Below are 26,378 nucleotides of genomic sequence, written 5' to 3'. Positions count from 1 at the left end.
ACGGATGGTGACAAACGTGATTGTTGATTGGATCGTTGTGTCTCGGCGTCGCAACTGTGTGGTCATGTGACGCCGTGGTGAGACGTACGGCATTTCAAGGTCACTTTGATCATCGCTGACTCTCTCGTCAACACCGTCATCGCGCACACTTTCGTCACTCTCCTTTTCACTTTCCTGTTGCAGATCATCGACGTCACTGTCCAGCAGAAGCATCACTTTCCGTAAACCACAACTTTCGTTCAGATCGTATTTCCCCTTAATAGACGGCATTTTACAGAAGTTACGTTTATATGTCTTGTTTTGCTCCGTCACAATCACATGGCTTCTGGTATTTGCCTTGTCTTGTAAGTCTTTTTTTTTTTAACCCGGTAGCAGTGGGGATCATGTTTCTTAATGGTCCTTCTAAGCGAGAAAAATGAGAAAAAATCACCCCTCACACAAACCATTTCATAATATATATCAAAGCATTTGTGATCAGTTTATGCATCATCTATTTTTGGGGGTTTATATCATGGCACAAATTTGACCCGTCGCTGCTACACGGTAAAGCCACAAATTTGACCCGTCGCTGCTACACGGTAAAGCCACAAATTTGACCCGTCGCTGCTACACGGTAAAGCCACAAATTTGACCCGTCGCTGCTACACGGTAAAGCCACAAATTTGACCTGTCGCTGCTACACGGTAAAGCCACAAATTTGACCCGTCGCTGCTACACAGTAAAGCCACAAATTTGACCCGTCGCTGCTACACGGTAAAGCCACAAATTTGACCTGTCGCTGCTACACGGTAAAGCCACAAATTTGGCCCATCGATGCTACACGGTAAAGCCACAAATTTGGCCCATCGCTGCTACACCGTAAAGCCACAAATTAGTTTTTTTTCTTTCTTAATCCTTAGGAAGTCAGGAAATATAAGCAGCTGAGTAGGACAATCTGGCACCGTTGCCTCACACACAAAGGACAGAGTACAAACTGAAATGCCATGGCAGCCGAGCGCCGTGGGTCTTGGAGCATCTAATCCACAACGCAAAGCTCAAATTCAGAATCCCGGACATCGCTACTATTCTAGGGTAGCGTTAACACACTTGGAAAAATGTCAAAAAATCTTTACATTTCATTCGTCTTTGCCACACAACACTCAGGAAAAGGTCGCTATACAGTTTTAAAATTTCATTCATCTTTGTCACATCCTCCCTCCAAGCACACAGCACTCAGGAAAAGGTCACTATACAGTTTTAAAATTTCATTCATCTTTGTCACATCCTCCCTCCAAGCACACAACACTCAGGAAAAGGTCACTATACAGTTTTACAATTTCATTCGTCTTTGCCACACAGCACTCAGGAAAAGGTCACTATACAGTTTTACATCTTCATTTGTCTTTGTCACATCCTCCCTCCAAGCACACAACACTCAGGAAAAGGTCACTATACAGTTTTAAAATTTCATTCGTCTTTGCCACACAACACTCAGGAAAAGGTCGCTATACAGTTTTACATCTTCATTCATCTTTGCCACACAACACTCAGGAAAAGGTCACTATTCAGTTTTAAAATTTCATTCGTCTTTACCACACAGCACTCAGGAAAAGGTCGCTATACAGTTTTACAATTTCATTCGTCTTTGCCACACAACACTCAGGAAAAGGTCACTATTCAGTTTTAAAATTTCATTCGTCTTTGCCACACAGCACTCAGGAAAAGGTCACTATAGTTTTAAAATTTCATTCGTCTTTGCCACACAACACTCAGGAAAAGGTCACTATACAGTTTTACAATTTCATTCGTCTTTGCCACACAACACTCAGGAAAAGGTCGCTATACAGTTTTACAATTTCATTCATCTTTGCCACACAGCACTCAGGAAAAGGTCGCTATACAGTTTTACAATTTTATTCATCTTTGTCACACAGCACTCAGGAAAAGGTCACTATACAGTTTTACAATTTCATTCATCTTTGCCACACAACACTCAGGAAAAGGTCGCTATACAGTTTCACATCTTCATTCATCTTTGCCACATCGGTCCTGTATGCAAACTTAAGGTCTCTTCTATCTCTTTTTTTTATTTAACATCCTTATTTCTCTTATTTCATGTCATGTTTTCTGCACACCATCAGCCCTGTCAGATAATGCTACCCTTGAGTCAGGCAAGATCGATCCCCCTTCAGCTACACCTTTTCACTGCCAACATAAGACCTACATGCCAAGGCTACACACCACTCACTCTTCATGTCTTGTTTCTGCACTCCATCAGCCCTGTCAGTGCTTAGCAACACTCTCATAAAGCACATTTGAAGCTCAGAGAAATAAAGGAAATAGAATTGAAGATTAACTCCTTGATTGTGGATTTCCTACGAGGTGACATTGCCCAGCTACGGGAATGGAACAAAAACTGGCTGGTACAATTTAATGGAGAGAAATTTAAAGTCCTGCATCTTGGGAGGGGATATCCAGCACACCAATACCACATGGGAAACACTCCACTATCCACCACAGAGGCAGAGAAAGACCTGGGACTATATGTTACCAGGTTACCAGTGAAGGGATATCCAGCACACCAATACCACATTTACCAGGTTACCAGTGAAGGGATATCCAGCACACCAATACCACATGGGAAACACTCCACTATCCACCACAGAGGCAGAGAAAGACCTGGGACTATATGTTACCAGGCTACTAGTGAAGGGATATCCAGCACACCAATACTACATGGGAAACACGCCACTATCCACCACAGAGGCAGAGAAAGACCTGGGACTATATGTTACCAGGTTACCAGTGAAAGCCAAATCCGTGCGAACCGCAGCGGACGAGTTGAAAAAAGGGATTTCCTAATAAAACATAAATACTTGGATAATTGGAAAACTCAATAAATTCTATTAAATGATTTTATTTCATATTATTACCATGCATTCTTATAAGTACTCAAGTTTAGGTTAGGAACATACACTTGAGGGGCCTGGATGGTGTTCGGCCCCAGCCCATCATGGCACAGGCAAGTGTTTATAGTGGCGCCATCTTCTCTTGGCTCCTTTCAACATTACCCGGTAACCTTCCATCACGATCCATGGCATTCTGTTCATCGTTTAACAGCAGTTGTAAGACCTTGTTTGGAATTGGAACTCTTCATCTCAGTGCCAAATTATGGAGACTAGCTGCAGTAATAATGAGGGCTTCGGTAGATATGAGAAGGCCGAACATCACAGAAGAAATGGCTATGGACCGACAACAGTGGAGGAGGCTGATATCCCGTCCAACCCCAAGGGAGTAAATGGACGTTAAATGATGATGATGATGATGATGGTTTGGTATTTTCAAGGTCTGTTTGCGTTTGCTTGCCTAAGGCGCCAAACTTTTTTTTTGAGAACTCCAAAGACTCTCTCAATGCAATTCTGTGAGGTGACATGGGATCGGTTGCAGTGCATTTCTTGACGTGACGGAGGATTTGAGACGGGTGTTGACAGTAACCTCGTGCAAGGATATCCGGCGTCACCTCGAAGACGACCTCTGTGAACCCCGTCTTCCACTGCAACACACAGACGACGGTTGTTGAAGATAGTGGCGTCATGTGTGCTTCCTGGCCACCTATAGTCTTACAAATACATCGAGGCCAGTCTGGCGTAGGCTCCCGTGTGTCCTTTCCTCCCCTCTGCTCTGCCACACAGTCCCACCGCCTATCTCCTCCTCTCATATGTAAGCTACAGGTGACATACGAGAGGAGAAAATAGGTCTTGGGACTGTGTGGCGGAGCAGATGGAAGGAGAGGACCCACGCGAGTCTACGCAGACCGGCCTCGACATATCTGGAAGACTATACCAACAACATTAAAAAACTGTAGTCTCGGTCCACAAACAGCCTGCACGTTTAGAGATAATATTCCTTTCCTGTTCGTAAGAGGTTCAGACTGATCTCCAGGGTCTTCTTACAGCTATATGGGTACAGTCAATACAGCCCATCACACCAGGCATCCCAGCTAGTGCCATGAAGCTCTCCACCACCCACGGCGTTTCATCATTGCCAGGCATCTTGCTAACAGAGTGGGTCGTCCTGGCAAGCGCCCTCGATACATGTTAGACGCAGCTGCACACTAAAGCTTGGGAAACATCGTAGCAGTCTGATATGGCGAGCTGGTGGTTGTCTGTTGCTAGGTATCTCAGTTATCAACACCTGGAGGCTCTGGGACACCTGAAAAATTAAAGAAAAAATAAAAGTACAATAATATAATATAGAACATTGAGGTCCACGATGAAGGTACAGAACTTTTTTGTCCCGGTATAGACCTGACTATGAGATTGTACAGATAATGAGAAAATTACTGCAAATGATGGACCTTAGTTGGTGAAACACAAAATTAATTAACTTAAAAATATAAACATCTAAGTTCTCAATAAATTACCTTCACTAACTAACATATAATAAAAAATGTGGTTAATAATTACAATACCTCCACATCAGTATGACCACAGTGTTAACTATGTGAGCTGTACCTATTTGCGATGCGTATCTACTCTAAATATCTACCTTTTAGAATAGCCCCGATACGCAAATAAACATACTTACATAACTATCGCACAGTAAACACTACGGCCATAATAATGCAGTTAGTATAAATGTTTACGAAAAAATGTACCCAATGAGTTGTTAATCTCGGTTATTCATATGCCGAGGAAGAAGACCAATTATTCTACGCCAAAACGGACTCAACAATTTGGTTTCACTCTAAGTATTTGGAGGTGAAATTCTTGTGTGTGGAGCTAAACTACCAAAATACCGTTTCTAGGTGCTAAATATACTCTCCTTGTTCCCAGTACGTATAAATATATAAGAAAAAAAGTAAGACATGCATTTACTCACCTTGCTTGTTGTTTGTTGCGGTCTTGTGTTTTGCCAGATTCATGTTGTTTAAATCGATGTGGGCCAGTCACTTTTTCCCATAGAAGTATTAAATATTAAGTTTGTACCCTCCACATAGTAACTGAGTCATATATACCTGCAATCAAAAGCTGTATTGCATGTTATATATATATATCATCATGTATATGTGAGTATGTGACTGAGTGTCGAAAGCATAAGCTCGATGTCTCGCCACGGGATGTCTAAATACGTTTTTGAAAATTCTGAAATGTGTAATGCAGAGTGAACAGGGTAGGCCGGATCACTTTGCAATACATGTGTTCCAATAATGTGTTCAGCTGAGGGGCGAATCTGTGTAGCGCAAGGCTGCTCATTCACATATTTTGTATAATCCAAGCTAAGTTAAGCCTACATTAAAATAAGGAATTCATTGTTTCCCATTAACCGCCAATGAACTGATAAATAATTCAGGTTAATTAACTCAGTAGCAGCGATGGGCCAAATTTGTGGCTTTACCGTGTAGCAGTGATGGGCCAAATTTGTGGCTTTACCGTGTAGCAGCGATGGGCCAAATTTGTGGCTTTACCATGTAGCAGTGACGGGCCAAATTTGTGGCTTTACTGTGTAGCAGCGACGGGCCAAATTTGTGGCTTTACCGTGTAGCAGCGACGGGCCAAATTTGTGGCTTTACCGTAGCAGCGATGGGCCAAATTTGTGGCTTTACCGTGTAGAATTGAAGGGCCAATTTTGTGTCTTTACCGTGTAGCAGCGATGGGCCAAATTTGTGGCTTTACCGTGTAGCAGTGACGGGCCAAATTTGTGGCTTTACCGTGTAGCAGCGACAGGCCAAATTTGTGGCTTTACCGTGAAGCAGTGACAGGCCAAATTTGTGGCTTTACTGTGTAGCAGCGACGGGCCAAATTTGTGGCTTTACCGTGTAGCAGCGACGGGCCAAATTTGTGGCTTTACCGTGTAGCAGTGATGGGCCAAATTTGTGGCTTTACCGTGAAGCAGCGACGGGCCAAATTTGTGGCTTTACCGTGTAGCAGCGACGGGCCAAATTTGAGGCTTTACCGTGTAGCAGCGACGGGCCAAATTTCTGCCATGATATAACCCCTCAAAATAGATGATGCAGAAACTGATCACAAATGCTTTGATATATATTATGAAATGGTTTGAGTGAGTGATGATTTTTTTCTCATTTTTCTCGCTTAGAGGGACCATTAAGAAACATGATCCCCGCTGCTACTGGGTTAAGTTTCCCTATACCTATCCAATTTTGGGGACTAACTGAATGAGACAACAAAAAACAAATGTTAATCTTCAGCTCTCTTAACCGAGCATGAAGTCATCCAATCCCTTAATAAAGCTTGGTAATCCCTCAAGCAGGGCATCACAGCAACACCCAGGCACATTAGGAGTGGGAGGTGGACGGGAGCCAAGGCCAATACTCACACAGAGTTGAAGAGGTAGGCCCGCCCTTGGCTGCCTTGAAAAGACTGCAATAGAGAAAGAGACATCAATTAATCTCTGCCCAGCTGGGAGGGAGGGGGTAAAGCAAGGTCATACAGGGAGGGAGGGGGGTTAGAACAAGGTCATACAGGGAGGGAGGGGGGTTAGAACAAGGTCATACAGGGAGGGAGGGGGGTTAGAACAAGGTCATACAGGGAGAATGTGGGCGAGTAAATTAAGTTCTAAACAGTAAAGAGATGATGGCACCACTATAAACACTTGCCTGTGCCATGATGGGCTGGGGCCAAATACCATCCAGGCCTCTCAAGCAAGCCTACCAGCACGATAGGCATAGACGTAAAAAAAATAAATAAATAAATAAATAAAATAAATAAATAAAAATGCACATAAATGATGATGGTGATGATGATGGAAAATGCAAAGGAAAGTTAGTTTGCCTCTTTTTCTCGCGCCTTTCAAATGAAGATTCGTATCGGGGGAAAAAAAATAGGAAATAAAAAATTGAGAAACTGATATGTATGAAAAGAAGTCTGTAATAATGAAGCTGAACAAGTGAAGAGAAAACAAGAGGGGAGAGAAACGAGGATTAAATGAAGGAGACACAGAAGAAGATAGGATAGGATAGGAAGGAAGAAAATAGATAGGATAGGATAGGAAGAAAATAGAGATAGGATAGGATAGGATAGGATAGGAAGAAAATAGAGATAGGATAGGATAGGATAGGATAGGAAGAAAAGAGATAGGATAGGAAGAAAGAAAATAGAGATAGGATAGGAAGAAAATAGAGATAGGATAGGATAGGAAGAAAATAGAGATAGGATAGGATAGGAAGAAAATAGAGATAGGATAGGAAGAAAATAGAGATAGGATAGGATAGGAAGAAAATAGATAGGACAGGATAGGAAGGAAGAAAATAGAGATAGGATAGGATAGGAAGAAAATAGAGATAGGATAGGATAGGAAGAAAATAGAGATAGGATAGGAAGGAAGAAAATAGAGATAGGATAGGATAGGAAGAAAATAGAGATAGGATAGGATAGGAAGAAAATAGAGATAGGATAGGAAGGAAGAAAATAGAGATAGGATAGGAAGAAAATAGATAGGATAGGAAGGAAGAAAATAGAGATAGGATAGGAAGGAAGAAAATAGATAGGATAGGATAGGAAGAAAATAGAGATAGGATAGGATAGGAAGAAAATAGAGATAGGATAGGATAGGAAGAAAAAGAGATAGGATAGGATAGGAAGAAAATAGATAGGATAGGAAGGAAGAAAATAGATTGGATAGGAAGAAAATAGATAGGATAGGAAGGAAGAAAATAGAGATAGGATAGGAAGAAAATAGAGATAGGATAGGAAGAAAATAGAGATAGGATAGGAAGGAAGAAAATAGAGATAGGATAGGAAGGAAGAAAATAGAGATAGGATAGGAAGAAAATAGAGATAGGATAGGATAGGAAGAAAATAGAGATAGGATAGGATAGGAAGAAAATAGAGATAGGATAGGAAGGAAGAAAATAGAGATAGGATAGGATAGAATAGGAAGAAAATAGAGATAGGATAGGATAGGAAGAAAATAGAGATGGGATAGGATAGGAAGAAAATAGAGATAGGATAGGATAGGAAGAAAATAGAGATAGGATAGGATAGGAAGAAAATAGAGATAGGATAGGATAGGAAGAAAATAGAGATAGGATAGGATAGGAAGAAAATAGATAGGATAGGATAGGAAGAAAATAGAGATAGGATAGGATAGGAAGAAAATAGAGATAGGATAGGAAGAAAATAGAGATAGGATAGGAAGGAAGAAAATAGATAGGATAGGAAGGAAGAAAATAGATAGGATAGGATAGGAAGGAAGAAAAAAGATAGGATAGGATAAGATAGGAAGAAAATAGAGATAGGATAGGATAGGAAGAAAATAGAGACAGGATAGGATAGGAAGAAAATAGAGATAGGATAGGAAGAAAATAGAGATAGGATAGGAAGGAAGAAAATAGAGATAGGATAGGATAGGAAGAAAATAGAGATAGGATAGGATAGGAAGAAAATAGAGATAGGATAGGATAGGAAGAAAATAGAGATAGGATAGGAAGAAAATAGAGATAGGATAGGAAGGAAGAAAATAGAGTAGGATAGGATAGGAAGAAAATAGAGATAGGATAGGAAGGAAGAAAATAGAGATAGGATAGGATAGGAAGAAAAAAGATAGGATAGGATAGGAAGAAAATAGAGATAGGATAGGATAGGAAGAAAATAGAGATAGGATAGGATAGGAAGAAAATAGAGATAGGATAGGATAGGAAGAAAATAGAGATAGGATAGGATAGGATAGGAAGAAAATAGAGACAGGATAGGATAGGAAGAAAATAGAGATAGGATAGAATAGGATAGAAAGAAAAAATAAAGATAAAAAAAACAATCATAGCCACATTTCATTCTCTATTTTATTTACTGTATCAAAAATAGAGGGTCATAATAATAGGCTAGCAAAGAGATTTAAGTCTGTTGCATAAATACGGCGCTGGGAGAGTTATGTATTGGTGTATTTCATGGCTTACTTACTGCTTATATTCTCTCTCTCTCTCTCTCTCTCTCTCTCTCTCTCTCTCTCTCTCTCTCTCTCTCTCGGCAGTGGTTAAGTCAGTCAGTCCAATATTTCAGACTTTAACTGTTATTGTTTTGGAGTTAAATGCAAATTATACCAATGCATTTTCATATATATTGCTCTTGCTGCATGATACATATATTCATCCCTTGCCCGCTGATATGATTGAGATGATGATGGTGGTGATGGTGATGATGAGGAGTGGGTGATGACATAACTATTGAAAGCCACTCATTAATTGGGGACTCAAAACATGGTTTCCGCAACAACAGATCCTGCCTATCAAACTTAATGAGCTTTTAAAACGGCCTCTTCTCATTGGACATAGTCTATCTCGATTTCCAGAAAGCGTTTGATAAGTCCCACATCATAAGTTACTTTATAAATTTAAGCAGAAAGGTATTGACGGTTAAGTACAACAAAGGATCGCGAATTGGTTGAGCAACAGACAACAAAGAGTGGTGATTGACGGATTTAACTCAGAGTGGGCGCCGGTCACTAATGGCGTCCCTCAGGGCTCGGTTCTAGGCCCAGTGCATGGGGTCTGTGTGGTCTGATTTTCTATGTAATTCTATGTAATTCCTCCTACACACACACACACACACACACACAAACGGTTTCCCTTCATCGACCCAAGTGATAAAAGGCGGACAAGATTAGCCGTGAGTCCCAAGCCTAACCATGTTCTATAAATAGGGAAGAACACACACACAAAAACATGACGGAAATACCTCATTACTGATAACGTCCCAGAGATATGATACCTCACGCACTTGTAGGGTGTATTTTAAGACCATCGTTTCTCACATCAACTATTTCTAAAGGTCAAAGAGGGGGTCAAACGGGTTTTCATGAGAGTTTTATAAGGTTCACGGCACAGAAGAAGGGTCAAACTACCACCAGGGTCATAAAACTACCCCTGGAAAGGCCTACAGCTCCTACGAAAGCCATGTCAAATATGTGAATTTGGGCGACGAAATGTTTTAAAATACGACCCTAGAGGCTTCAGGCGAATGTTGTATGTATGTATGTATGTATGTATGTATGTATGTATGTAGGCAGTATGGTTACCAGGCTTGGGTCCACGCACGCCTACTCGTATTATACTCGTACTTAACCCGTCTGGTGCGATTGGAACGGATTCAGCTTTCACTGGTAGCCTGGTAATATAGTCAGGTCCTTCTCTGCCTCTGTGGTGGATAGTGGAGTGTTTCCCATGTGGTATTGGTGTGCTGGATATCCCTTCACTGGTAGCCTGGTAATATATAGTCCCATGTCTTTCTCTGCCTCTGTGGTGGATAGTGGAGTGTTTCCCATGTGGTATTGGTGTGCTAGATATCCCTTCACTGGTAGCCTGGTAACATATAGTCCCAGGTCTTTCTCTGTCTCTGTGGTGGATAGTGGAGTGTTTCCCATGTGGTATTGGTGTGCTGGATATCCCTTCACTGGTAGCCTGGTAACATATAGTCCCATGTCTTTCTCTGTCTCTGTGGTGGATAGTGGAGTGTTTCCCATGTGGTATTGGTGTGCTGGATATCCCTTCACTGGTAGCCTGGTAATATATAGTCCCAGGTCTTTCTCTGCTTCTGTGGTGGATAGTGGAGTGTTTCCCATGTGGTATTGGTGTGCTGGATATCCCTTCACTGGTAGCCTGGTAATATATAGTCCCATGTCTTTCTCTGCTTCTGTGGTGGATAGTGGAGTGTTTCCCATGTGGTATTGGTGTGCTGGATATCCCTTCACTGGTAGCCTGGTCACATATAGTCCCAGGTCTTTCTCTGTCTCTGTGGTGGATAGTGGAGTGTTTCCCATGTGGTATTGGTGTGCTGGATATCCTCTCCCAAGGTGCAGGACTTTACATTTTTCTTCATTGAATTGTAGCAGCCACTTTTTGTTCCATTCCTGTAGCTTGGTGAGGTCTTCTTGTAGGAAATCCGCGGTTAAGGGGTTAAGTACACAATATCATGTTAAAAGATCCTTATTATTTGTACTGAAAAATCCGAGGTGGTAGCGTGGGGATTCGAACTCGCGTCGTCCATCAACTGAATGTGGGCCCAGCACGCAACCACTCAGCCACCGCCTACCTTAATGTATACGTTTCTTGTACTTATACTTGGATTCTGGATACCGAAGTGGAATCGTACTTAGAGAAGAGTACGATAAAATGTCCTTGAACCCACGCCTGATGGTTACGATGCATGACCAAACACGTGTCTAGGTTAAAGGGCGTCAATCACTCAACCATTGAATGATCCGGTCAGTCTATTCGGAGGGCTACGCAATCGACCGAGTTTAAAGGCCTTTCCACTCGCTTCGGTGTCGTGTGCAAACTTTGGAAGGAATTTAGTTCATGAGAGCTAATGGGGAGCCTGTCCAGTGTGCATAACCTAAATTTTTTAAGATAATTCAATCTCTTATACAAGTACCAAGATTATAGGGTCTCCTGTATAAGATTGGAGGAGGAAACAAACAAACAAACATAACATGATAACATCCTACCAGTCAAGCAGTATGGCAATTTCTTATCCATGCAGTAAGATTGTCTCCCCGATGATAAGAGATTGTAGGAGGAGGAGGAGAAAGCAAACAGCCCCAAAATTGCAATGGACTGCCAACCTCAAGAAGAATAACATGATAACATACCACCAGTTAAGCAGTATGCCCATCTCTTATCCATGCAGTAAGATTGTCTCCCCGATGATAAGAGATTGTAGGAGGAGGAGGAGAAAGCAAACAACCCCAAAACTGCAACGGACTATCAACCTCAAAAACAACACAACACCAATAGCAAAGTTTGTCACACCCGCAAAATGCCACCAGAAACAACCCAACGCTACTAATTCACGGGTTAATGAGAGGAATATGGCGCAGTGAATGGGTGACCAGTACCACCACCACCACCAACTTCCAAAGCCTGAAAAAGCTCTATCTATCTATACATATAATCTCCATCTCTTTACCTTCCTCTTTATATAATTATACACCAGTACCACCACCACCACCAACTTCCAAAGCCTGAAAAAGCTCTATCTGTCTATACATATAATCTCTATCTCCTTACCTTCCTCTTTATATAATTATACACCAGGACTAGGCTTCAAAACAATACAAGCTACATACCAAAGAGAATTAAATTTAAAGGGAAATTAAACTATATATGGAATCATCTTCATTCCTTTCAGTATCTCCTATGCAAGTCTTTATTTGTGTAGTTTTCTTCTTTTGTTTTTGTTTTCTTTAAGAGGGATTTATTGATAGGGTGCCAATGCTTTTGTTTGCTTTGGTTATCCCTAATTAAAATCTCCTTTCATTCGTGTAGTTTCCTTTTTTTTCGGGAAAGGAAACAGCTCAAGGGCAAAACAAACAAACAAACAATAGGTCTATAATACTCTATGCCCAATGCTAATAACTGAAAATTGTGTAGGCCTATCCATGAGGTGCAAATGCGGTTTTTCCTTCCATCTTCTCATTCAATTAACTTTCTATTTATTTTCATCTTTTCTCCTCATGAGCAGCCTCGCCTAGCATCTGCAGCTGACTGAAACTGACGACCAAAAAACTCCATCAATGATTTTTTCTCTTCCTTTCTTTCCCCAATCAGTTATCCTTCCATTCCTTTCCTGTTTTGCTCCATTAACAGCCTCCCAAACACCCAATGTCTGTTTTCTCTTATCTTTTCCTTCTTATCAGGGTAGGCGGTGGCTGAGTGGTAGCGTGCTGGGCCCACATTCACCACGTGATGGACGACGCGGGTTCGAATCCCCACGCTACCACCTGGGGTTTTTCAGTCACCGCCGAGTGGCTTAAAACTACCCACATGCTGTCCTGAAGACCACCCATCAACCCGGACTCTAGAGGAAACCGTCAAGTGAATCAAGGAGTTCCGGGGGGCAGCATGAGCCAAGAGAAGATGGCGCCACTATAAACATTTGCCTGCGCCATGACGGGCTGGGGCCAAACACCATCCAGGCCCTCGTCTAAACATCTGCAGCTCATGATTTAAAATGCGTACAAATGATATTTTCTCCATTTCTTTTCCACATCATTTAGGTTTTAATCATACATATTTTATTTTATCACCGACCCACCACCTGTCCGGCTCATAACCTCAACCCACGCTTACTGCCTGATCTGAAAACCGTTAAGTTATCTCTTTTTCGATCTTTCTCTTTTTTCCAATTATTTTTCTGTTTTGTTTTTGTTTTTCCTTCCCGTTCACACCCACTCACACCCACACGTTCACATCCCTTCATTAACTAGAGAAATTTAAAAGATGTACAAGATTACACACACACACACACACACACACACACAGACACACAAAATGACCAAATTAGCAAAAGGAAATACGTACTCTCTCTCTCTCTCTCTCTCTCTCTCTCTCTCTCTCTCTCTTCTTCCTTTTCCAATACCCATGCTGTCTTACGTATGTTCTGTGTGTGTGTGTGTGTGTGTGTGTGTGTGTGTGTGTGTGTCTATCTATCGCAATCTATCTACATTTGTCTCTTATCAACTCTGGTAATGCATTTCTATCTATCTGCCTATCTATCTATCTGTTTGTCAATCCTCTTAAAGCAAAGTAGCTACCCAATTTTTTTGTGCTATCGGATCCTATTACGAATTGGGCGATTGTATTTTTTTTACAGTGAGGCAACAGTTCAAGGACTTATCTATACTTTATCTATCTATCTATATCACGTTGTATTTGTCCATCTATCAATTCATCTATCTACCTATCAATCTATCTATCTATATCTACCCATCTATCTTCCAACATGGTCTATCTCCTATGAGCTTCTACCCTTCCTTCTCATCTATCTATCTACCGATCAATCTATCTATCTATATCTACCCATCTATCTTCCAACATGGCCTATCTCCTATGAGCTTCTACCCTTCCTCATCTATCTATCTATATCTACCCATCTATCTTCCAACATGGCCTATCTCCTATGAGCTACCCTTCCTCATCTATCTATCTATATCTACCCATCTATCTTCCAACATGGCCTATCTCCTATGAGCGTCTACCCTTCCTTCCCCTCCCCTTCTCTCAGGCTCCCAATAAGCACCCTAGACATCCCTTACATGGCCCTAAATACTCCTCTAAGATGGTTTTATATATGCTTGAGGTGGGCGGAAGAACAGTTGACGAGGAGCTTGTATTGAGAGAGTGAAATATTAAGGGTTACAGTCAAGTGGAAATGGGTAGATATCCCTCCCTCCTCTCCACCTGTCCACCTGTTCCTCCTCCTAACGCTTGTACTTGGCTTGTAAATGAAGGTAAATGAGATAACAGACGAGAACTCAAAGGAAAGAAATGTCGGGGAATTAAAATTATACTCCGTCGGTATGAATTATAAGTATGCATGTATGTATGTATGTATGCGGGTAGAAAGGGAAGGGAAGAAAATTACAGGAAAGGAGGAAAGGACGAAAAAGGAAGAGAATGACGGGAGAGGAAAGTGAAGGGGGAAAAGGAGAGAAAAAGAAAGGGAAGGGAAGGAGAGAAAAAGAAAGGGAAGGGAAGGAGAGAAAAAGAAAGGGAAGGGAAGGAGAGAAAAAGAAAGGGAAGGGAAGGAGAGAAAAAGAAAGGGAAGGGAAGGAGAGAAAAAGAAAGGGAAGGGAAGGAGAGAAAAAGAAAGGGAAGGGAAGGAGAGAAAAAGAAAGGGAAGGGAAGGAGAGAAAAAGAAAGGGAAGGGAAGGAGAGAAAAAGAAAGGGAAGGGAAGGAGAGAAAAAGAAAGGGAAGGGAAGGAGAGAGAAGGTAGAAGGAGAGAAGGTATCATTTTTAAAAGTAGTAATATTCTTAATTATTATCATTAGTAGAAGTAGTAGTAGAAGTAGTAGTAGTAGTAGATGATGATGACAATGGAGACAAAAATTTTTAGTCTCGTGGGAAAGAAAATTTAACGTTCATGAGAAAGAACAAAGAAAAAATAAATAAATGCAGTGTCCAAATGCTGACCTTTAACTCACACACACACGCACGCACACACACACACACAGGGGGGTCACCCAGTCTCCCCCCCCCCCGCCCCCCGCCCCCCTCCCCCGTGGTCCTCCCAAAAATCACACCTTCGCGCTACCCCCGGGATTCGAACGAGGGCACTGGGGGAATGTTGTTAATTAAGACTCATGAGGGACACGTGAGAGAGCGACGCTGGTGACCTTGCAACCCCCCCCCTCCCCCCCCCCGGCTGGTCACTATGGCAACGTTGCTCGACACTCCTCTGCCAGGCGCCTGATCGTTACCCCGCGCATCGTTGCCAGATTATCGTACTCAGAGCCTCGTATTTACCGGTTTCTGAGCCATAGCTATAGCCAATAAACACCTGTAATTAACCATTTTAACGATAACTCTAGATGAAGGCAGTTATTGTGGTCGAGGAGGTAGTTTTGGGTCGGAAAATGGCATATAAGGGAGGATGAGTACGACAATCTGGCAACGTTGAGTCCCCGCGCCATGAGACAGCACTGTTATATTATCGTACCCAGCGCATGGCATGTTTTCCATTTTTTTTTACTTGTAACTAATCCTCCAAAACCACCGATAATCAACTATTTTAACGAGATCTGAAGTTGGAAATTGATATAAGTGTAGGTATGGGAGTTATGGGGGTCTGGAAACCGATATATAAGTGCAAGTGTTGTGAGTACGATAATTTGCTGAAGATAATAGAAGAATGATAATGGTAGAGAGGAATGATAGGCTGCATGACACGCCTTCCACTGCCTTCCACCCACGCCCACGCCTCCATATGTGGGTCAGGGGGGCGTGGGCGGCATGCAAACCGACAATTATGCAGTGTTGAAAGTACGATAATTATGCAGTGTTGAAAGTACGATAATCATGCAGTGTTGGGAGTACGATAATATGCTGAAGATAATGGGGAAAAAAGAAAGATAGGCTGCATGACACGCCTTCCACCCACGCCCACGCCTCCATATGTGGGTCAGGAGGGCGTGGGCGGCGAGAAACCGATAATTATGCAGTGTTCGGAGTACGATAATATGCTGGATAATGGAGAAAAAAAGAATGATAGGCTGCATGACACGCCTACCACCCACGCCCACGCCTCCATATATGGGTCAGGGGGGCGTGGGCGTGTGTCTTGTGATAAGGCCAAACGGGCGGCTGGAAGAAGTGAACTGCGTAGTAGCTTTGCGAGGCCCCGTCCTCCACCCCCATGACATGCATTCACACCCCTGGAGCTGCCCCCGGGGTCTTCATCAGCGTTGCCAAATTATCGTACTCATCGCATTGCATTATCGTAGTTTCTGACCGACAACCATAGAAAAAAAAACACGAAAAGCATCAATAAATAACAGTTTTAATGCTACCTTTAATATTCTATCGTTGTCTGTGTGATTGCGGCAGTCTTAAGAGCCTAAAAATAAATGCAATGTTCAGAGTACGACAATTTGGCAACGCTGGTTTTCATGTTCCTATAGGCCTACTGAGGGGGTGCCAATGCCGCCCTGGGCCCCTTGAGCGTGCAGGAGCCTTTGAGAATGCCACTGCCTCTTGAGAGCGGCACCCGGCAGATCCTCTTTAAGGGCCACGGGTTCCGCCACTGTAAGGCCTGGAATGGAGTGTCGGGCAAAAACTCACTGGACGTAATAAACTCACAGATTAAATGCAAAGGACAAAATGTTCGCCGAAATTAAATAAAGGCTGTGCTAACCTAACCTAACCTGACCTAACCTAACCTAACCTGACCTGACCTAACCTAATCTGACCTGACCTAATCTGACCTGACCTAACCTGACGTAACCTGACCTGACCTAATCTGACCTGACCTAACCTAATCTGACCTGACCTAACCTAATCTGACCTGACCTAACCTAATCTGACCTGACCTAACCTAACCTAACCTGACCTGACCTAATCTGACCTGACCTAACCTAACCTAACCTAACCTAACCTGACCTAATCTGACCTGACCTGACCTTATCTGACCTGACCTGACCTAACCTGACCTAACCTGACCTAACCTAACCTGACCTGACCTAACCTAACCTGACCTAACCTAACCTGACCTAACCTAACCTAACCTGACCTAACCTAATCTAATCTGACCTTGGTGTTTTTGTCCCCCTAAGCATTTCATCGAACATAACTTCACCGGACATAATAACCTCACACATTAGATGCAAAGGAGGACAAATGTTCACTGAAATTAAACAAAAGCTAACCTAACCTAACCTAACCTTACAAACTAACCTAACCTCGACTAACCTAACCTCACCTCACCAAACCTAACTTCACCTAATCTAACAACCTAACCTAACTTCACCAACCGTGCCCTAATCTAACGTAACCTCACCTCGACTAACTTAACCTTACCTAACCTTGCAAACTAACCTAACCTCACCTCACCAAACCAAACCTAACTTAACCTAATCTAACAACCTAACCTAACTTCACCAACCTTGCCCTAATCTAACGTAACCTCACCTCCTTACCTAACCTGACCTAATCTGACCTTGGTGAGTTTTTGTCCCCCTTTGCATTTAATTGAACATAACTTCACCGGACATAAACACACTGACGAAATGCAAAGGACAAATACTCACTGATGAAATAAAAAATAACCTGACCTAAGCTGACCTTTCCTCGGTGATTTTTTGTTCTCCTTTGCATTTAATCGGTGAGTTTCTGTCTGGTGAGCTTCCGCTGAAATGCAAAGGTCAAAAAGTTGTCGAAATAAAACAAAAACTAACTTGACGTAACCTAACCTTACAAACTAACCTAACCTCGACTAACTTAACCTCACCAAACCAAACCTAACTTAACCTAATCTAACAACCTAACCTAACTTCACCAACCCTAATCTAACGTAACCTCACCTCGACTAACTTAACCTTACCTAACCTTACCTCGACTAACCTAACCTCACCTCACCAAACCTAACCTAACTTAACCTAATCTAACAACCTAACCTGACCTACCTAACCTAATTTCACCAACCGTGCCCTAATCTAACGTAACCTCACCTCGACTAACTTAACCTTACAAACTAACCTAACCTCGACTAACCTAACCTCACCTAACCAAACCTAACAACCTAACCTAACCTATACTACCTAACCTAACTTCACCAACCCTGCCCTAATCTAACGTAACCTCACCTCGACTAACTTAACCTTACCTAACCTTACCTCGACTAACCTAACCTCACCAAACCTAACTTAACCTTATCTAACAACCTAACCTAACTTCACCAACCCTGCCCTAATCTAACGTAACCTCACCTCCTTACCTAACCTTACACACTAACCTAACCTCGACTAACCAAACCAAACCTAACAACCTAACCTAACTTCACCAACCCTGCCCTGACCTAACGTAACCTAACTTGACCTGACCTAAGCTAACCTCTGACCTTTTCTCCTCCTTTGCATTCAATCGGTGAGTATGTCCGATGAGTTTGTCTATGCCCCCTGGAATGCCCCCCCACTCCCCCCCCCGCACCCCGTAAGCCCTCCTCCCATGCCAAAAAAAGACATCCCTAAGCCTTCCAGTGCCACAGAGGCCTCCGCAGTGCCACCAAAACCCGTAACACCGCCAGGGCCAAGTTGACTACCACGGATAAGTTGACAGTGCCTCATATGGGTGATAGGGAGACAGGCCTGACACACACACACACACACACACACACACACACACACACACACACACACACATCAGGTCAGCATTATATACCAGCGCAGGACCGTATGCAATAAATTCATGGAGTGCTCCCAGCCTTCTCTTACCACGAATTACTCCTTGCCACCACCACCACCACAACAACCACCAAAACCACAATCACCACCACCACCAACACCACTCATATATAAAATTAGCGTTGCCAGCCACCCTGACCATGTGTAAGATATATTGTGAATGTTTTCTAACTCGGCAATGCAACTCAAAACAACAACAAAAACAACGTTATTACTATGTTTTTCATCACGTATATTAAAAATCTTCAAGGCAGTGTTTTTTTTTTCATAGGAACGTAATAAACAATTTTTAAACGTTTAACCATATGCTTGCTTACAAAATATCGTAGTAGTAGTAGTAGTAGTAGTAGTAGTAGTAGTAGTAGTAGTAGTAGTTTTAGAAGAAGAAGAAGAAGAAAGCAGTAGAAGGTCAACAAATAATAATAATAATAATAGTAATAATAATAATAAATAAATAAATAAAATTGTTCGATACCCATTCACGGTGAAATCAATAACAATAATGACAATAATAATGATAACAATACTGATGAAAAAAATAACAACAACAATACCAACAAACACAACAAAAACAACGCTAATATAATCAATAACTACCTCGCATCAAGAGCGTGGCACACCTGTTTCCCTTAAGTAGCACACCTGTCCCAATACTGACACGCAATTGGGCCAGGTGTGGAGAGCCAGGTGAGAAGGAGGGGAAGGGGAGGCAGGCGGAGGAGGAGGTGGAGTGAGGTGTACGTGGAGTAGAGGTCGAAGGAGAGAGGAGAGGTGGGGTGAGGAGGAGGGAGATACCTGTCACCTGCATTGGGGGTTACCTGTCAGCCCTAATGATGTTACCTGTAGCCCTAACGAAGCCAGCGCAGCCCACCTGTCACTGGTACAGGGAGGCGCCTTGGGTGGGAACAAACAAGAGGGGAGGCGGTGGCTGAACGGATAGAGTGACAGCGCCGCGTTCAGGACGAATAATAATAATAATAATAATAATAATAATAATAATAATAACTATTGGCTTCATTACTTATCGACCTAACAGGAAGGAAAGTGTCGATTGAACGCACGATTTTTCGCTATATATGAAATTAAAAATAAAATAAAATCCACCCCATTTTTTTTTTTCATCACTCGGCACGAGGTATATTTTCCCCGCCATCAATGAACGCTGACTGCACTGGACGCCAATTACCACCGGTCATCACAATCACCGTGGAAGCCAATTAGCGCTGATACCCCCGATGAATGGCCTCTCGTTAACTGTTCTTCAAGCGCGTTTTAGCTGTTCCTTCATTCATTCCAGCTTCTGTCAATTCATTTATTTACCATCGTTTAACTGTTCTTCAAGCGCACGTCAGCTGTTCCTTCATTCCACTTCATTCCAGATTCTGTGCATTCATTTATTCACCATCGTTTAACTGTTCTTCAAGCGCGTTTCAGCTGTTCCTTCATTCATTCCAGATTCTGTGCATTCATTTATTTACCATCGTTTAACTGTTCTTCAAGCGCGCGTCAGCTGTTCCTTCATTCATTCCAGATTCTGTGCATTCATTTATTCACCATCGTTTAACTGTTCTTCAAGCGCGTTTCAGCTGTTCCTTCATTCCAGATTCTGTGCATTCATTTATTCACCATCGTTTAACTGTTCTTCAAGCGCGCGTCAGCTGTTCCTTCATTCATTCCAGCTTATGTGCATTCATTTATTTACTATCGTTATCACTCATTTGATTTTAGGTGTCTTGTTTTTTTTCCTTTTCTTTGTTTTTCCTGGTCTATTGCGTACGAAGGCTGTCTCGTGGGAATCACTGGTCTGCCCTGAGTCTGGTAGAGCGGGTGATGTTTTTTCTTTTTTTTTGTATAATGGAGCAAGTTAGTTCTGTCACCTATCATGGTATTGTAGTTTTCCAGCTATATACAGGTTACCATTTCGTCTGATTAACTGTCCATATTCTCTTGTTCAGAGCTATATATCATCATTTTCGATCTTAACTTAACCATTCCTATAGATTCCTGATTTTCCATGCGCGCGCTCCCATTCCTTCCGTCTCCTCAATACATAATCTCGTAGTCACCATTCCCTCTGATTAACTGTTCATATTCTCCTGTTCAGAGCTATATATCATCATTTTCGATCTTAACTTAACCATTCCCATAGATTCCTGATTTTCCATGCGCGCACTCCCATTCCTTCCGTCTCCTCAATACTCAAATCTCGTAGTTACCATTTCGTCTGATTAACTGTTCATATTCTCCTTGTTCAGAGCTATATATCATCATTTTCGATCTTAACTTCACCATTCCTATAGATTCCTGATTTTCCATGCGCGCACTCCCATTCCTTCCGTCTCCTCAATACATAATCTCGTAGTTACCATTTCGTCTGATTAACTGTTCATATTCTTGTTCAGAGCTATATATCATCATTTTCGATTTTAACTTCACCATTCCTGTAGATTCCTGATTTTCCATCCGCCCATTCCCATTCCTTCCGTCCCCTCAATACATAATCTCGTAGTTACCATTTCGTCTGATTAACTGTTCATACTCTCCTTGTTCAGAGCTATATATCATCATTTTCGATTTTAACTTAACCATTCCTATAGATTCCAGATTTTCCATGCGCGCGCTCCCATTCACCCATTCGCTTCCGTGCTGTTTCCCGTGACCTTTGACCTCTACTTCCTCACTCTCGCCCTTGGCAACTTTGTGCTCCTTGCTACATTTTGTTTCGCCGCCTCAACGAGCGTTCCGGAGTTTGCATGAAAAGACTTTGGTAATACTGCAAGTTCCTCCTCGTCAGTGAGTGAAGACTGAGAGATTACACAAGTTTTCTTCAGGGAGGGTTTAATTACAGCTCCTGCTGTTAATTGCAAAAGAAGCATTAAATTAACACATAATTATAAAAAAAGTTCGTGGAAACCGTTCGCTTTTTACTATATGACTTAATTTCAGAAGGATACTTGTACGCCTCATGAAGTGTACGAGTATATCATTTAGCCAACCCTTGAGCCTCGTTTTGTCCCCAACTCGGCAGCGTATAAGACTGTGGGTGTTGGGTGTGAATTGCTACATCGCTCACATGTGTTGGTAACTTGGTACCGCTAGCGAATCCCTAATCTCCCCATCGGTATGTCAACGCTGAAAAATTGTCTTACTCAACCTCTTGTATCGATCAAATTCCGACCCAAAAACTGTCGTGGACCCCAATAAGGAGATTCACTTATAATCATCGATAAAATAGTCAACTCCTGATGTTTCTTGGCAATAGTTACGCGTCAGAAACAGGAAAATACTATGCTCTGAGTACGAGAATATGGCAACAGTGTGATATGTGACGTCCACTCTTGAACAGGTACATTAGGCTGGATTAGGATAGGTCAGGTAAGGAGTGGTTCGCGGTGGAGGGGATAATTTTCTGTGGGAATGGGAATGACAATGAGTATATTTTCCAGAACACCCCCATAGTTAGTTTCGGAGACAGGGACCAAATATTATTGTTTTAGTATAGAGATGGTGAATATACGTCTCGACTTAGTATGCAGGACCAAAATGAAAGACGCAGAAAACGACTAATTTCAAAGGATATTCAGCTTCTTATAATGAACCAATGAAGAGTGCATAGAGAGAAAATGTGCTGGGGTATTTAAAATGTACTAGCGGAGAATGCAGCAAAGAGATATAGAGAAAAATGTCCCGGGGAACACTCGTATTTAAAATGTACCAGCGGAGTGCAGCAAACAGTATAGATAAAATGTACCGGGAAACGCTCGTATGTAAAATGTACTAGTGGAGAATGCAGCAAAGAGATATAGAGAAAAATGTGCCGGGAAACACTCGTATTTAAAATGTACTAGCGGAGAATGTAGCAAAGAGATATAGAGAAAAATGTCCCGGGAAACACTCGTATTTAAAATGTACCCGCGGAGATTGTAGCAAAGAGATATAGAGAAAAATGTCCCGGGAAACACTCGTATTTAAATTGTACAAGCGGATTGATGCAAACAGTATAGAGAATATGTACCGGGAAACACTCGCATGTCATGAATAATGGTAATCTTGTCAGCGTCGTATATAAATGAATAAACAGCCTATCCCGTATTCATGAGTGGCCTTACCCAGGGAGGTGAGGCAAGGAGGAACCAGATTATCGTACTCACCACATCGCATTCATCATTTTTAAGCCTCAAACTCTCGTACCTACACAAATAATGAGAATATCAAAGTTAGTGTTAAAGCTGTTATTTATTGATGTTCCTTTGTTTGTTTTTACTATAGATATCAGTCAGAAAATACGGTGTGTACGATAATTTGGCAACGCTGGAGGAACCCACGGTATTATATGCATTTTGTTGGCCCTTTCTGCTTCTGGCAACCCTGATGAGGCAAGCGAGGCGGCGATGGATAGATAGATAGATAGATAGAGTAGATGAAGAAAAACGAGGTAGATAGATAAAGAAGAATGAGGTAGACAAAGAAAAGGATAGATAAGGAGACATAGATAAAGTTAGAGAAAATATAGATAGAATAGATAGAGATAGGAGAAGACAGAACGATTGATGTAGATAGATAGATAGGTAGAGATAGACAGATAGATAGATAGAGCGAGAGCGAGAGCGAGAGCGAGAGAGAGAGAGAGAGAGAGAGAGAGAGAGAGAGAGAGGGTTGTTTGGATGAAATTCTATGGGGGAGACCGTACAGAAAAGCCATAACTGAATCTGGCTCTTGCATTCCAGGGCCAGGTGATGAGCCGGGCACGTAGATATGAGTATTTCACCGCGCCACTGTAGTTTCTCTAAAGTGATTGCTTGTGTTATGTTTAGATGAAATTCTGAGGTGAAATATACATGGGGGGTGATAAGGCGGGCACATACCTTAGATATGAGCTCGTCGTGGTTGGCGAGGTGTGCCCGGCAGTGGATGCACGAGTACGTTCTGTGGCAGGAGGGCAGGTAGGCCTAGGGGGGAGGAGGGAGGTGACTTTAGTACACAGGTGATAACACACACACACACACACACACACACACACACACACACACACACACACACACACACACCTCTGAAGCATATTGATATAGTACCAGAGGGCCTTCAGTGGGCCGGAACACATCTAAAAACCGAATTTACAGCAGTGGGTCAAATCAGTGCCGAATTTTTAAACATTTCGTCACCCAAGTTCACCTATTTGACAAGGCTTCCGTAGGAGTTTGGGGCATTTCCAGGAGTAGTTTTATGACCCTGGTGGTAGTCTGACGCTTCCTCTGTACCGTGAACCTAAAGAAACGCTCATTAGAACCCGATTGACCCCTTCTTTGACCTTTAGAAATGGATGATGTGAGAGGCGCAAATGTCTTAAAATACCGATTTGAACTTTATCTTAGTCTTCCAGGAACTCGTACACACCGCCTTGCTATACCGCAGAAGACGCCGAGACGTTTCCGAGAACCAGCGATACATAGGTGTGGATTCAGGAGTATTTTTAGGATTTACTCTTTACCGGAGTGATATATCATCGCCACCTGCTTTCACCTGTCAACATGTCGCCCACTGTATTTCACATTAAGCTTCATATAGTGTAGGAATAATTACCCCTTAACTGCGGTTTTCCTACAAGACTACAGGAATGGAACAAAAAGTGGCTGCTACAATTCAATGAAGAGAAATGTAAAGCCATGCACCTGGGGAGGGGAAATCCAGCACACCAGTACCACATGGGAAACACTCCACTATCCACCACAGAGACAGAGAAAGACCTGGGACTCTATATTACCAGGCTACCAGTGAAGGGATATCCAGCACACCAATACCACATGGGAAACACTCCACTATCCACCACAGAGACAGAGAAAGACCTGGGACTCTATATTACCAGGCTACCAGTGAAGGGATATCCAGCACACCAATACCACATGGGAAACACTCCACTATCCACCACAGAGGCAGAGAAAGACCTGGGACTATATGTTACCAGGCTACCAGTGAAGGGATATCCAGCACACCAATACCACATGGGAAACACTCCACTATCCACCACAGAGACAGAGAAAGACCTGGGAGTATGTGTTACCAGGCTACCAGTGAAGGGATATCCAGCACACCAATACCACATGGGAAACACTCCACTATCCACCACAGAGGCATAGAAAGACCTGGGAGTGTGTTACCAGGCTACCAGTGAAGGGATATCCAGCACACCAATACCACATGGGAAACACTCCACTATCCACCACAGAGGCAGAGAAAGACCTGGGAGTATGTGTTACCAGGCTACCAGTGAAGGGATATCCAGCACACCAATACCACATGGGAAACACTCCACTATCCACCACAGAGGCAGAGAAAGACCTGGGAGCATATGTTACCAGGCTACCAGTGAAGGGATATCCAGCACACCAATACCACATGGGAAACACTCCACTATCCACCACAGAGACAGAGAAAGACCTGGGACTCTATATTACCAGGCTACCAGTGAAAGCCAAATCTGTGCCAATCACAGCGAACGGATTAAAGACACTCATTATTATTATCATTGTTATTATTGTTATTGCTATTATTATTGTTGTTATCATCATTGTACTTTACTATGAACCAAAGTAATACATCACATCGTTTTCCCTGACCTACATATAAACAAACAATAAATAAACAAATAAACAAAAAATAAGCAAGTCTAAATGATTTGTGCACTGTGAATGATGAATGATGAGAGGAAGGCAAGTCTCTCTCTCTCTCTCTCTCTCTCTCTCTCTCTCTCTCTCTCTCTCTCTCTCTCTCTCTCTCTCTCTCCCCATCCTTCCCTCTCTTCATCTCTCCATCTTTCCCTCTCTCCACCTCTCCATCTTTCCCTTTCTCCCCCCCCCCCCCTCCCCCCCGCCCCCTGGTGTGTCGGAGGGCAGCACTGGGGCAAGGCGTACATGCATAGAGTGGCTCCCAATGCACGCTTTTTGAAGGTAACACTACAGCTTTATGCTACAACGTCATCCCAAACGCTCTGCTGCCTGGCCCGTGGTGGTGGTGGTGGTGGTGGTGGTGGTGGTGTTTTTATGTGTTAATGTTTTGGTGGGTTGTGGTGGTGTGGGTAATGGTGATAGAGGTGATGGTTGTGGTTGTGGGTGGTGGTGGTAGTGTTAGGTGGTATATAGTGGAGGTGGTCATGGTGGTGATGATTGTTGTTGTTGTTGTTGTGGTGGTGGTGGTGTGTGGTAAAAGTGGTGGTAGTGGTGATTGGTAGTGGTTTTGGTAATAGTGTTGGTGGGGATGGTAGGTGGTAGTGGTGATGGTGGTATTAGTGGTGAGTGGGTGGTGATGATTATATAGTTTTGATGATGATAATGGCATAGAATAATAATAATAACAATAACAATAACATGCATCTAATATATTAATCAGGTCAACAGCATTTAGTGGTTGTGACAGGGAAAGGATTATAATGACAACCTAGACAGCAGTAATAATGATCGTAACACTAATTATAATACTAATCCAAATACAATTACTACAACAACAACAAAAGGAATATTGGTTAATCTTAGCCTTCAAATAATGGATAAACACAAACAACAACAACAACAAGAAGGGTAAGGGTAAGGGTCCATCAGGTAAGGCTCAGGTCATCAGGTCTTTTAGGAGGAAAGGTAAGGCTCAGGTAAGGCTCGTCAGGCTCTTTTAGGAGGACAGGTAAGGCTTAGGTAAGGCTCGTCAGGCTCTTTTAGGA

The 26,378-nt window shown here is 42.5% G+C and overlaps 2 protein-coding genes and 1 long non-coding RNA gene across 52 annotated transcripts in view; 1 reads left to right on the top strand and 2 right to left on the bottom strand.

The window, feature by feature from the left end:
• The window catches only part of LOC126988237 (protein yippee-like 2), a 170,073-nt gene that overhangs the window by 11,114 nt on the left and 132,581 nt on the right, over window positions 1–26,378 (bottom strand). Inside the window, exons 4-5 of the mRNA XM_050846283.1 lie at window positions 23,536–23,619; window positions 6,316–6,359 (exon numbers count right to left, since the gene is read on the bottom strand). Coding sequence (XP_050702240.1) covers window positions 6,316–6,359; window positions 23,536–23,619 — 128 coding nt within the window. The remainder of the gene's footprint in view (window positions 1–6,315; window positions 6,360–23,535; window positions 23,620–26,378) is intronic.
• Window positions 661–25,017, top strand: LOC126988234 (uncharacterized). Of its 50 annotated transcripts, XM_050846281.1 has the most exons (7): window positions 833–1,149; window positions 1,296–1,424; window positions 1,481–1,536; window positions 1,593–1,704; window positions 1,759–1,870; window positions 1,927–2,533; window positions 24,534–25,017. In XM_050846281.1, exons 1-6 carry the CDS (start codon window positions 979–981, stop codon window positions 2,271–2,273), a joined length of 927 nt encoding a protein of 308 aa, XP_050702238.1. In that variant the 5' UTR covers window positions 833–978; the 3' UTR covers window positions 2,274–2,533; window positions 24,534–25,017. The 50 variants fall into 50 exon arrangements, 23 of the variants coding, with proteins under 23 accessions (XP_050702238.1, XP_050702227.1, XP_050702235.1 ...); XM_050846270.1 differs by lacking the exon at window positions 1,481–1,536 and adding an exon at window positions 1,425–1,480 and having other exon boundaries at window positions 1,296–1,351; window positions 1,537–1,704; window positions 1,759–2,533; XM_050846278.1 differs by having other exon boundaries at window positions 833–1,295; window positions 1,352–1,424; window positions 1,759–2,533.
• LOC126988241 (uncharacterized) lies at window positions 16,938–18,390 on the bottom strand. Its single transcript, XR_007741797.1, has 3 exons — window positions 17,885–18,390; window positions 17,681–17,756; window positions 16,938–17,293 (listed from the first exon to the last, which is right to left on the bottom strand). It is a non-coding gene; the product is annotated as an uncharacterized LOC126988241 (long non-coding RNA).

Source organism: Eriocheir sinensis, chromosome 68 (assembly GCF_024679095.1).
Source record: "Eriocheir sinensis breed Jianghai 21 chromosome 68, ASM2467909v1, whole genome shotgun sequence".
NCBI lineage: Eukaryota > Metazoa > Arthropoda > Malacostraca > Decapoda > Varunidae > Eriocheir > Eriocheir sinensis.
Note: the sequence above shows the minus strand (reverse complement) of the source record. Positions and strands in the feature narration are given on the sequence as shown.

Excerpts from the sequence above, each read along its gene's own strand:
- LOC126988234 (XM_050846266.1), top strand. The coding sequence starts at position 1,095 with ATGTCAAAAAATCTTTACATTTCATTCGTCTTTGCCACACAACACTCA. Across the intron at positions 1,150-1,222 it reads CACACAACACTCAGGAAAAG|GTCACTATACAGTTTTAAAA; the intron begins GTCGCTATACAG and ends ACTCAGGAAAAG. Across the intron at positions 1,425-1,480 it reads CACACAACACTCAGGAAAAG|GTCGCTATACAGTTTTACAT; the intron begins GTCACTATACAG and ends ACTCAGGAAAAG.